The 12,745-nt window shown below is 36.4% G+C and overlaps 2 protein-coding genes across 2 annotated transcripts; one reads left to right on the forward strand and one right to left on the reverse strand.

The window, feature by feature from the left end:
- The first annotated feature begins 417 nt into the window (after positions 1–417).
- LOC129785823 (uncharacterized) lies at positions 418–4,314 on the forward strand. Its single transcript, XM_055820452.1, has 5 exons — positions 418–647; positions 719–1,903; positions 2,850–3,439; positions 3,590–3,891; positions 3,969–4,314. The coding sequence occupies exons 1-5, from the start codon at positions 608–610 to the stop codon at positions 4,027–4,029; spliced, it is 2,178 nt and encodes a 725-aa protein (XP_055676427.1). The 5' UTR covers positions 418–607; the 3' UTR covers positions 4,030–4,314.
- Positions 4,315–9,355: 5,041 nt separating this feature from the next.
- Positions 9,356–10,141, reverse strand: LOC129787707 (uncharacterized). The gene has a single exon (XM_055823481.1). The coding sequence runs from the start codon at positions 10,139–10,141 to the stop codon at positions 9,356–9,358; it is 786 nt and encodes a 261-aa protein (XP_055679456.1).
- Positions 10,142–12,745: the final 2,604 nt, after the last annotated feature.

A 12,745-nucleotide genomic window follows, 5' to 3' on the forward strand; every position in this document is an offset into this window, starting at 1 on the left:
GCACGAAGTATTGTAATCAATCATTGGAAATTTCGACATCCTCAGATTGGGTTCAAACTTCGTATAAGCATGTATTAGATACTTTCCTTATAGTTTGAGGTTTGAAATTTCAGTATTTTAGACATTTTAGAGTTCAGTGAGATTTCTTCATCGATAGCTCATACTTGAAAATCGGTTAAGCCGTTTTGCTAATTGGTTCTTTCAATATAACTCGAAAACGGCTTGACCGATTTTGATCATTTTTATTTTTTCGATTGATCGTCGCGGTTTTTATTACATTTTCACCACTAGATGACGCTGATTTTAACGGATGGTTTTAAATTCAAATGCTATTGGCAGTTGCCGGCTGTGCGAGTAAGACGAACTACTATAGTCATAAATGAGAAAACTAGTGCAATTTGAGCGAGATAGTTGCTCCAGTGCGTGAAAGACGAATATACATGATAAGAGCTAGAGAACCATATCGACCTCAGCTGTCAATTTTTTGGTGTTTTTTATAAAAAATAATAATTTCCTTTTCGCAATATTTTGCACATTTTAAATGTTTCCTTTATTGCATTTTGTCCTTTTGTGTGCTCAATAGGGTGTGCTAAAAGTGAATGTGAAAATGTGGAAGTGCAGGAAATGTGGGAAAAGTGTCTATTTCGGTAAAATAAACAAAGAACATGAGATGGCAAAAAAATAAAATAAAAAATAATACATTTATTATACTTTTTAGCCGAAAGAAAACAATCCTTGGGGTATGATTGGCATCCGGAATGTCTAAGATGTGAGGAATGTGGCAAACGACTGAATCCCGGACAACATGCCGAGCATAAAGGTGTGCCTTATTGTCATGTCCCCTGCTATGGGGCACTATTTGGGCCTCAGCTCTTTGGGCACGGAACCCGCGTGGAGTCGCACAAGAGTTTCGGACAACACCCCAAGGGGAATGATATGCGACAATTATCCAATGGGGGTGGCACAACAATTCCCCGGGAGCAACTGGAAACGAAGCTCAAATTGTATAATCAGTTCTTCGACAATAAGAGCATGGAGATACGCTCGAGAGAAGTCAATGGCCGTCTCGTGCTCGAGGGGGCAATTCGAGTCTACTGGGGTGTTCAGGGTGTGATTCACCTCAAAGAGGATGATGATCAACGAACCGTGGTTACGGTGCGGAAGCGGAACTCCTGCAGGTACCGCAACTCCATGGACGTCGATCCACTCAGTGAATTCTCGGATAACTCAAAAGTTCCTCTGAGTCCAACTGTTGACATGACTGCATCCATCACATCAGAGGATGGCCTGGATTTATCCACTTCCGATAGCACAACATGCGACACGTGCACATGGTCCGAAGATGTGGTGGCTCTTGGGAGTGAGAACTCATCCAAAGATGTTTCCCCATCGCACAAAAGTGCCACACTTCCACCCAAGCTCGATGTGAAGCAATTGGATTGGGATGAAATTGATGATTTGCTGCAAGTTGAACGGAGAGTTGATGAAACTGAAAAGATATTTCGCACAATGCCATCACCACTGCCATCGCAATCAAGCACAGAATTTTCTTCCGCTCAAACTCTCTCGCAAGATTACACTCCAGACTCACTGAATACACAAAATGAGAGTGAGGAGCAACTGATAACGGCTGCTAGCCATTTCTCCCAAGATACAACAGGTGACGAGAGCACCGAATGCAGCACACTGAAACCCGAAGATTTTGAGGATTTCAAAAAGAGAATTCAAGAAGAATTCATTAGTAGTACCAACATGATGGGAAATACAAATAACACGCTCAAATCCAATGAACCCATAGATCCATCACGTATCAATGACTCCCTAAAGCTCTACAGTGAGAATATAATGAGTAAAAGTTTCAACGGGATGCCATCATCAATGAATAATGAATCTTATGAAATAGGTGGGTAATTGTTCTAATTTATAACTGTTATTCTTTCTTTTAGGTGCAGGGGTAGATCTTATTATGCTCTTTCGCTTGAGTTCGATTTGTTTAAAATCGACAGATTTTGCATAATGTGGGAGTAGAGGAAAACTTTTTTCAACGGGATGGAGCAACTGCTGATACTGCGTTGCCTACAATACGCATTTTAAAAGAGACTTTTCTCTGAGAAGCTTATTTCTCATCGAGGTGATATACCGTAGCCGGGAAGATTATAAGACCATCATAATGTAGTAGTCAATTATAACGGTGGCAGAATCCATTCGAGAGCTTGGGTAGTCAACCCTCTTATGACTCCCGCCGCCCGAACTATACGGTATCCACAGCTAGACTGACTAAAACCCAACAAACGTAGCTTAACCACGTCCGTCAACTACCCGAGTACCGACCGGATTCTACTGTTACGTGTTCTATTACGAGCGATGTCGTAGGACATAGACCATAGCTCGGGTGAATGTTTTTGGCTTTCAGGTCTAATGCTTACAATGCTCATCCCAATTTTCATAGGGTGCTATTCCTGGTTTTTGTCAATATTTTTGATTTTTCATTTCATTTATTTCACCCACAATCCGCAAATTGCATAGATATTTTAACATTTCATCACTTTCATATACTTCAATCTGCAAGATTAAGGGGAATACGCGGGACAAGACTCTTGAACAATTAAAGACCAACCTTATGAAGCAGCATATTTTCAATCGTACCGAATTTTTAACACAGGCTATCATTAGAAAAGGACACAATAAGAAAGTCATCCCTAAAAATGAAACGTAAAATATCCTTCGTACGTATTTGGGTCTATTTGCTGCAATTTTTAAGATATCGACTTTAAATTGGAAACGAATGATTTTTTAAAAAGTTTATCTACATTTTCTTTAAGGAGTCTCATTAAATTTTTAATTTGTAGACTTTGAAAATGCTTTCCAACCCTACGAAACCATGTGTGGTAATCCACGTTCACCACGTTTTGGGAAAAATGGTGCATTTGGGAGCTTGCAGAAGTTGGATTCGGAGGGATTTACGGATACATCTGAAACTACGGAATCCCTGATTCAAAGACAAGGTTTACTGTCTAAATCAAAATCAGGCCCAAATTGCTTTAGCTACGGGGATGATCAAGATGATGATGTGCCAACACTGAAGCCGTCTACAGTGAAGAGAAATCCAAATTTTGACCGGAAAGGTGTGTCAATCAAGATGGATTGTTACGATGAACTACAAACATCATCTGATAGTACTACCCCACGAATTGATCAAGGTTGCGACACAGTGCAAAGAAATGAGGGCGATAGCGAAGAGGCGGTTGTTTTGAGAAAACCACCAAAGACAGGGTCAACTGCAATTAAACGCAGATCAGGAAATAGACGGTCACGAACAAAATTAAAGCGACGGTGTTCAATTAATGGGCATTTTTACAACAGAGAAACGTCATTCTTCACTCCGCCCCGTGGCTCAATGATGAGCGTGTGGATTACATCTTTAGTTGATACAAAAGAGGTATGTATGTAATGTAACACGATAGCACCGCAATTAACATGATTCCTTCTTATTATTAGTTTCACATAAGCGTGCTATCTGCAAAGTAATTTCAACTTTTTTACCCCCTACAATACCTATACGTGTACATTACTCTTTTTTTCTTCTTAGATCATAAATCTTCTATTGGAGAAATATAAAGTGGATAGTCGACCGGAGAATTTTGCTCTCTTCATTGTAAAAGACAATGGTGAGCAGCGACGCTTGAAGGAGGAAGAGTATCCGCTATTGGTTCGTGTTCTGCTAGGTCCGCACGAAGATGTGGCTCGAATTTTTCTGGTTGATTCGCATGCGACACCAGAGATTAGCAGTGAGGTGGCACAATTTCTTAATCTATCCCTCTCAGAGTGCAGAGCCATTTTGGATCGTTACTGCGAGGAGCAAGATCGCGAAGTTGCACGCATCAAAGAAAAGTATGACCTCTTCACTATTTCTGAATTCACGCACCAACCATTATTTCTTTCTTTCCCTTTTTATTCCTTTTTAATAGATATGCAGAAATGCGCCGAAGAATCACTCAACGTATGGAATCTCTCAAAGTTCGTTTGTAGTGTAACAATATAATAATAATACTACTTAAAATTTTATAAACATATTTTAAACAATACATAACCAATAATTAACAATAATATGAGAATAATCAATAACTAATTAATATAATTATGATTAGCTATTCCAATATTAGCCATCATTAAAAAGGCAGAAAATAAAAATTACTCATATCCAAAATATTATCCAAAAAAAGTCGAGCAATATATTATTTTCTGCGACCTAATATTACTGCAAAATAATTTTCATATTTTTACAATATTAATTGATAAATATATAATACAAAAGAATTCTTTGGGTTTTTCTTTTGAATTTTCATTTTTTTTTTTTAATTTTTAATTGATTTTTTCAAAGGGTTGATAAACGTTGATTTCTAGGAGGTCTGAAAATTTCTTTCATTGAGCTTTTTCAATATAGAGAACTTTCCAGCAGAAATACAGAGACAAAGAAAAAGCTTCTAGCGTTCGAAAATGAAGACAGGTTCATTGAATTCCCATCAGGGACTGTAGCTAAGGACAAGAACTCACACAAAGCAATTGGTAAGAAATTATTATTTTTTTTTTATTATTATTAATTTTATTGAAATCGGCTTACGCCATAATTCAGGTACATTAGTGTTACTAAAAAATAAGAAAAAAAAAAAACTAAACGCACATACTGAAGAAAAAATTAACTACGTCTATCTAAAACTAATACTGTTATTGTTACAAAAAGATAAAAAAAAAAGATACATGGAAAAACGATTTAAATTTTGATGTTATTTTCTTTAATAAATAAAATGACTTTTTTAAGATTAACGAAGTTATTACCAAGAAGATCTTTTAACGAAAAGTTATCAATGCCTAAATTAGTTCTGGATATAGAAAATGATGGACATATTACTAGAAAGTGTTCTACTGTAAGTGGGACGTTACAAATTGTGCAATTAGGTGGATTTTCTTTACTCATAAGAAAGGAATGAGTCACCAAGGTGTGACCTGTACGGAGTCTAGTAACTACGACGCTATTGTACCTATTTGTTTTCGGTATAGAAATATTATTCAAATCATCAAAAATCGACCTCAACTTATTTTCATTACTACCTAAATTTTTCCAATCTTTTTGCCTATTTTTCCTCATTATACCTTTAATCGCAACTTTCATATCAGGGTAATCTACGCTAAAATCGGACTCAATTTGATCGTTTATCTCTTCCCTTGCTAAGAACAACGCCCTCTTTATCCCTGGAATCTCCTCTGGAACCCATATTACTTTTATTTGACCTTTAGATATTGCTATACTATCGTGAATTCTTAAAGCAAAATAATTTGTGATTTTAGTATTAGACAAAAATTCTACAGCTGAAATAGAACTAGTCGCTATCAAAATTGGACTTTGACCTGGATTATAGCAATCACAGGCATCTAGTATTGATTTAAGATCCGCGGTTACTTTATGAGTGAATTTAGAGAAATTTTTTCTTTTGCTAATACCTAAACTTTCAGACCAAATTGAATAACGCTTTAAATTTTTATTTTTGCAAGATCCTGTATAAATTATATCCCAATTAACGTGACTTTTAATAGTTTCTTCAAATTTTTCTTTAACGACTCTAGTTCCCGCGCCATTTTCCCATATTAATTTAATGTTTTGATTAATATTACCAAAATTGAAAACCCATGGTGGTGTAGCAAGTGGAAACTTTTTAACAATCTTATTTTTTGGAATCTTGTTATCCTGTAAAGCTGTATTTGTTATTTCGACCCAAGATTTTAAACGTTTATTACTACTAATTTTAAAATTAATTACTTTATCATGCAACATATGATTTGGCATCGACTTAATTTTTGACAGATAAGAAATACTCAAAAATTTTCTCCTATTTTCTAGATTGGGAAATCCGGCTTCGGCCAAAACGCTAATAATAGGTGTTGATTTGAATGCCCCTGTTGATAGCCTAATTCCTGTATTATAAACCCCATTTAGTCTCTTTAGTGTTTGATTAGCGGCCGTACCGTACACCTGAGCTGCGTAATCAAGCTTCCCACCTATAAGGGCTCTATGTACCTTCAAAAGTTGTGACCTATTAGCACCCCACTTAATGGAAGAAAGGGCTTTTATGATTCTTAAACGTTTTTGACAATTAATTCTCAATTCTTCTACTTGCTTTCTAAAATTAATTTTTCGATCAAAAGTAATACCTAGGATTTTTATAAACTGAGCTTCTTCTATTGTTCTATTATTAAGGAAAAAAGTTGGTGTCTCGCAAATTCTTTTTCTACAAAAATGAATCCATTTAGTTTTGGATGCTGAAAAGGACAATCCGTTATTAAAAGCCCATTCTTCGAGAATTGAGATACCTTTTTGAATATGATCTTTAAGAGCTGATGAGGTTTTAGATGCACCATAAATTACTAGGTCATCTGCATACAAAAAATGGTTTATATTGTTTTCTGTAAGTATTCTAGAAATCCCGTTAATTGCTACTAGAAATAGTGAAACTGACAAAACGCTACCTGTGGGTGTCCCATTTATTTGTTCTTTCCATGACGATTGAGAATTACCAACCAAAACTGAAAATTGACGGTTTTCTAAGAAATTTTTAATGTAAGACAAAATGTTTCCTTCAAAGCCCCATTCCTTCAATTGTTTAATAATAACTACTTTCCAAAGTCTTTCATAAGCTTTTTCTAGGTCAAAACTTACTGCAAAAACGTGTTCGCGACTATTTATTTTTTCTGCTATAAAATCTTGAAGACAAGCTAGATTATCAATAGTGGACCTAGACCGTCGAAAGCCTGAGTGATACGGAGAAATTAGATTTTCTTTTTCTAGCCACCACATTACTCGATTTGCTATCATTTTTTCCATAACTTTCCCTAGACAACTTAGAAGTGAAATCGGTCTATAATTTACAGGGTCGGATAAATCTTTATTTGGTTTGGGTATTGGAATAATAAGGGCTTTCTTCCAATCGTCAGGAAATTTTCTTTCAAAAAATATCTTATTATACATTTCAAGAATAAAATCTAAAACTTTATCGGGACACTTTTTAATCATATTGTAAGAAATATTATCTAGTCCTGTAGATTTTCCTTTTGTAGTGGCTAGAGCTCTATCCAGTTCTGCACGATTAAACCTATTATTAATTTCTACAGGTGGGATGCTAATAGGCACTGTCTGATAGTGTTCTAGAGATTTTTGATTATTCAGCTCAGGGTCACTTAAATGGGAATTATCCGAATTTTTGAAAAATCTATTTGCCAAAGTTTCTGCAATTTCTTTTGGGTCTTCTATGTTGCGATTATCTACGTTAAGTTCGTTAATTCTACTACCTTTAAAGGATCCGGAAATTTTTCTAATTTTATCCCAAACTATTTTAGGCGTCGTGTCTACTTTAATATTTTCTACAAATTTTTCCCAACTAGACTTGCGCGCTTCATCCATCAATATCCTAACTTCTTTTTGTTTTTTACGATAGTTTTCTAGATTTTCCATAGTCGGATGCCAGTAAAACTTCTTGAATAATTTATTTCTATTTTTAACTTCATTGGCTATATTAGAATTCCACCACGGGACATATTTATCTCTAATAAATCCTTTAGATTTGGGGATTGATTTTTCTGCTGCTTTGACTAAATTATCCGTAATATACCTCACAAGATCTTCTATCGGTAGATCGCTACTAGTATCAATGGTTTCTTCTACTATTTTCTCATACAGGTCCCACCTTGCCAAGTCTTCCTTCCACCGTACACGAGACGCGTGTGTTTGCACAGCATTAGGGGTGTTAATTGTTATAGGAAAATGATCGCTAGATGTTGACTTATCTGTGACTTTCCAATCAAGTGTAGTTGACAAAGACGGGGAGCAAAGAGTTAGATCTATTGCGGTGAGTGCACCATATCCCGGATGGAGATATGTTGCCCTACCGTCATTCAAACAAGTTACATTATTATTTTGGATAAATTCTTCAATAACGCGACCCCTTTTGTTAAAATATGTGCTGCCCCACAAAGGATTATGGGAGTTAAAATCCCCACAAATAATGAATGGATTATTAAATTGACTTAAAAGATTTTCAAGTTGTGAAATTGTGAGCTGATCTTTTGGATTAATATATACTGAACAAAAAGAAATTGTTTTTCCATGTATCTTTACATTGACAGCTAATGCATCAAGATTTGTGTTAAGATTAATTAAAGAATGTGTTAATTCAGATTTAATGAGGATTGCGACTCCTCCTTTAGCAGAATCAAATAAAAGATTGTTAGAAATTACATTATAATTAGTTAGTGACGGGTTAGATCTAGAAGTAAGATGAGTTTCCTGAAGCAAAATTATGTCTGGTTTAATCTGATTAGTTATTAATTTCAATTCACTAAAATTATTCCAATATCCATTTATATTCCATTGCAAAATAATCATTAAAAAGAAAAAAAAAATTAAGGCGGTCAAGAAACTCTTTACTTTAGAATATGAGAAAAAAAAGCAAAAAAAAAATCGCTTTGCAATTGGAGGCGACTCAGTTGCAGAACAATTTACGCAAACACGTATGCCTGCACAGCTGAGCCGTCTCCAGCCGCTAAAACGATGCCTATTCTAAAGCCTAATCTATACCTATTTCCCTATTGATAGAAGATTTGTTGCTGGTGGCCGCCTGGGTGGTTGAGACATCCTTCTGTTGTGATGCTGCAATCTTCTTCTTCTTGTTCTTTGACACCTTGCTGTTGTCGGCTTTCCCGGATGAAGAAGATTTCGGTTGCTTATTCTTTGGCGTACTTGAAGCTTTCTTTGCAATGTTGGTGTTGGTACGGGCTGCAGCTTGGGCCCGTGTGGTTACAGATGTGCGGGATGGAATCTCCTTTTCAGCGTTATTCTTCTCAGGCACAGAATGTTGATCCTCCTGAGTATCTTCCTCTTCACTGGCGGAAACTTCCCCCTCTTCCTCGTGATTTGTCTTCGAATCCATACTCTCAGATGTTGAGTCGTATACTGAAGATCCGGTGGTGAGATTCACAAGAGTATCTTCCTCCATCGCTTCGCCAGCTAATTCCGGAATTATTTGGGCTTGAGACGTCTCATTGGGGTTCGTCATGGGATTCGTCGTGGGATTTTCTGCAGGTCGTCCTCTTGGTACATTCCTCTTCCCCCCACATTGACATTTGCAGTGTTCACAATTGACTCCAAACGATGTTTGTCTCTTCGTGACATTTGAGAATGTCTCACCTTCCCTGCCCATCCCCTCAATAAACCTCCTCTTTGCTTCAGCAAATGAGATTTTGTTGTACACTCGTATCTTCTGTATCTCAAACTCAGCCTGAAACACTGGGCACTTCCTGGACCAACTTACATGATTCTGCCCGCAGTTGATGCACTTTGCCTCTCCTGTACATGCTCTGGGTAGTGCTCCTTCTCCGCGCAAATACCACACATATCCATCCCACGGCAGGATGTCTTCATGTGCCCGAATTTCTGACACTTGAAGCAGCGTAGCGGGTTTGGAACGAAGGGGGCTACATTCACTTTGAGATAGCCAGCCTTGATGTACGCTGGGATTTCCGGTAGCGCGAAAGTCACGATGAATGTTCCTGTATTCATCCACGCCGAAGCACCCTCTCTGGCGTTTTGATTGGTTCGTCTCTCCACCTGCGACGGTTTCCTCTTGATTTGCCTGATCTCTGTCACCATTTGAGATGACAATTCCGACAGCAGTTCATTCTCATCCATATAGGCCAAATCCCAGCTGCGAATGACCCCTTTGGAGGTATTGAAGCGTGGGTGTTCCTCTACCTTCACCTCATGACTTCCGATTTTGTTTACTCTCATCATTCGGAGTGCCTGTTCCCTTGATTTCGTCTCAATTACAATCGTCCCGTCCCTGAGACGCGTAATATCCTTCACCTCCCCCAAAGGATGCAGTTCTCTTGCGATAAGAAATGGTGATACACGCAGCATACTCTCATTTTCTCCTGCTTTCTTGACCGTTAGAAAACGTCCTCCCTTCGCGATTCTCTCCACTTCCGGGTTTCTGGGATCCAGAAGACCCTTCCTATACCCAGCATCCAAGGGCGGGAATTCTCTGGGGGCTAGAGAAAGTTCGCGCCCCCATTCCCCGTTTGCAAATTCGGGCATAGCCCCACTACCCGCCACGGAACCTAACCTCAAACCTTCCTTTTTGTTCACTTGGGGGTGTTTTTATCAGTTTTTCAACGTACCCACTAGATAATACGAGGGAAAACCCTTCCCTTTTCCACTTCAGCACTACTAAACCTTATTAAAACGAGTTTTCTCTTGGTATTTTATCAAAATTTTCAGATCGAAAAGCTTTTGATGCTTCAATGTTTTGCGCGCGAAAAGGAGGGTAAGAAATTAAATATGTAAATAAAAATTTCTCTATAAATTTTAGAAGATGATCGTTTATTGGATATTCACGTCTACCTATTTCGACTTATTTATAAAGTGAAACTTTAGTGCAAAGTTGATTTAAATATATTATAACTTTACTTTAAAAATTTTCTGATAAATGGAAGATATTAAAATTGCAGAAAAGTTCATTTGAAGAATATGCATGAAAAATCAAGTGCTTCGTTTTTCTCTCAAGCTTCATGATCGACCGGACTATATATTGCCTGGAAGAGCTTGAGAATAAATAAATTGAATGTGGTGAGCAATAAAACAGACTCTCACCCTGAACGTTATGAGAAATAATATTAATATTTCCCATTATTTCATGGCATTTGTTTCAATGTTTATGAATTAATTTGAAATAATCTAATTGTATTTCCAAACAGAGAGTTCTATTCCTTTTGTTAAATATAAAGAGACTTTTTTTATAATTTCAATATTCCCTTAAACAAAAACTTGAACAAAAAAAATAATATTCTTGCAATAACAAAAAAAGCTAATGATCAAAAGAATACAGCTTTGTGATCAAAAGAAGAGATCCATACCAGAAATTATTATCTTATGCTCATTCGTTGTGCCGTGTAAAGGAAATTCCCGAGAATACCTATGTAGTTTTTTGCTTCATGTAAATTGGCCCCGAGTCAATGAATTTCTTCATATCAAATTCATAAAATACGCTTCTCACTTTGGAAGCTTTATTCTCTTTCATCTCTTGGAGAAAAAAAATATCAGAATCATGATTCAATGACTTTCTCATTTTTCTGATTTGATCTCTGAGAGCTTAGACCAGCACAAAGCGCACCACCACATTAGAAAGTCAATGATGAAACCCTTCCACCTTCTGTGTTTAGCAGTTTGTGTGCAACATAGTCGGTTAGTGTGCGTTGTAATATGATTTATTAGCTACATTAGAAGCATATTAGAATTTAACTTAATGGACTTTCTGAGTAATATTATACGTCGCCGTGAAAAACGTGAATAAGAAATATTTCCGATTTTATTGCATCGATTTAAAACAACATTTTGGAAACGCCTTGAAATTAGCAAGAATTTATAAGATATAACTTGAATATAAGATCAGCTTTGGCGCCATGCGTTGCAGTGTTGCGGCAACTCGTTGAGAATTCTCTTCTTATGTTTTCAGTTACGCATGATCTTATTTTATGCAAAACTTGGCGCCAACTTGAAAGTCCTTGAAAAAAATCTCTCTTACACGTTCCGCATAGATTTTACTCGCGGTTTATTTAACTCTCGAACAGGATTCTCACGCCTCATTTCTCTATTTGGAAAATTGTGAATTGGAGTAGGTACATATAACGATATCCCACAAAGGAAAATTACTTTTAAGGAAAGAGATTAATTAATATTTAAATTTTCTGAACTTTCAATTGAAATGGAAAATTAGAGCTTTTATTTTTTTATTACAAGAGGTATGGATTAAATAAGTTTTTGTTGCCTTATTAAATGGAACAATTGGCATTTAAAATTAATTCAACGTAAACACACGGTGGGAAAATTGCAAATGGATTTTTCTTCTCTCATTCTGGACCAAAAAGCCAAAATTGGATTTTTAATTGATCCGATTTCAAAATTCACATCAATAAATCACAATTTATAGAACGCTACATTTCTTTCCATATAGGTATAATAGTGTGGCTTTGTCTAGTTAGAGAGTCTCTTCGCGATGCCCAAAAGTCTTTATTCCTTTTGTGAGATATTAAGCGATTGCTTGGGTTAAAATTTTCTCCTTACTATTGGACTTGTGGTATATGTATGATTGCCCGAATGCATGCCTAACTGGTTTCTCCAATACATTTTCCAGTGTCTACAGAGGCTGTAGTACAGACATGTATGATATAAGCTGAATTTTGTACAGATGCTGCCGAAAATATTATGCACACCAGCACATTATTTCACGTTAATGCTTAATGTACTCAAGTAATGAAAACTTTTACAACTAAAGGTGACTGAACCAGTTATTATAGGTGGGTACGATATAAGGAGGAAATATATTCTTAAAAAGGGATAAGAAAAAAAAGGACTTCTGAATGGGAGTCACACATTAAGAAGGGGAGAATAAAATTTATGAGCTTTAGTAGGGTTCCCATGGTACCCTCAAAGCCCCATATAGACCACATATATTTTCCAGGTTTTTTTTTCTTACAATTTGGAATATGAATATAATATGATATTAGAATAATAATTTTTCTTCCTCTTTCCACTAACTGATAACTGACCCCTCTACCCTACATTCCAAGAAATCAGCACAAAACTAGGTCAATAGGACGTATATTTTATTCAAAATAGTTCCCTATTTATGAAAAATGTTCT

The sequence above is a fragment of the Lutzomyia longipalpis genome, chromosome 1, assembly GCF_024334085.1.
Source record: "Lutzomyia longipalpis isolate SR_M1_2022 chromosome 1, ASM2433408v1".
Taxonomy (NCBI): domain Eukaryota; kingdom Metazoa; phylum Arthropoda; class Insecta; order Diptera; family Psychodidae; genus Lutzomyia; species Lutzomyia longipalpis.

Bases quoted from the DNA above. Each gene is read 5' to 3' on its own strand.
- LOC129785823 (XM_055820452.1), top strand. From the start codon at position 608: ATGTGGAAGTGCAGGAAATGTGGGAAAAGTGTCTATTTCG. The intron at 3,440-3,589 runs GTATGTATGTAA...TTTTCTTCTTAG, and splicing joins CTTTAGTTGATACAAAAGAG to ATCATAAATCTTCTATTGGA. The intron at 3,892-3,968 runs GTATGACCTCTT...CCTTTTTAATAG, and splicing joins GTTGCACGCATCAAAGAAAA to ATATGCAGAAATGCGCCGAA.
- LOC129787707 (XM_055823481.1), bottom strand. From the start codon at position 10,141: ATGCCCGAATTTGCAAACGGGGAATGGGGGCGCGAACTTTCTCTAGCC.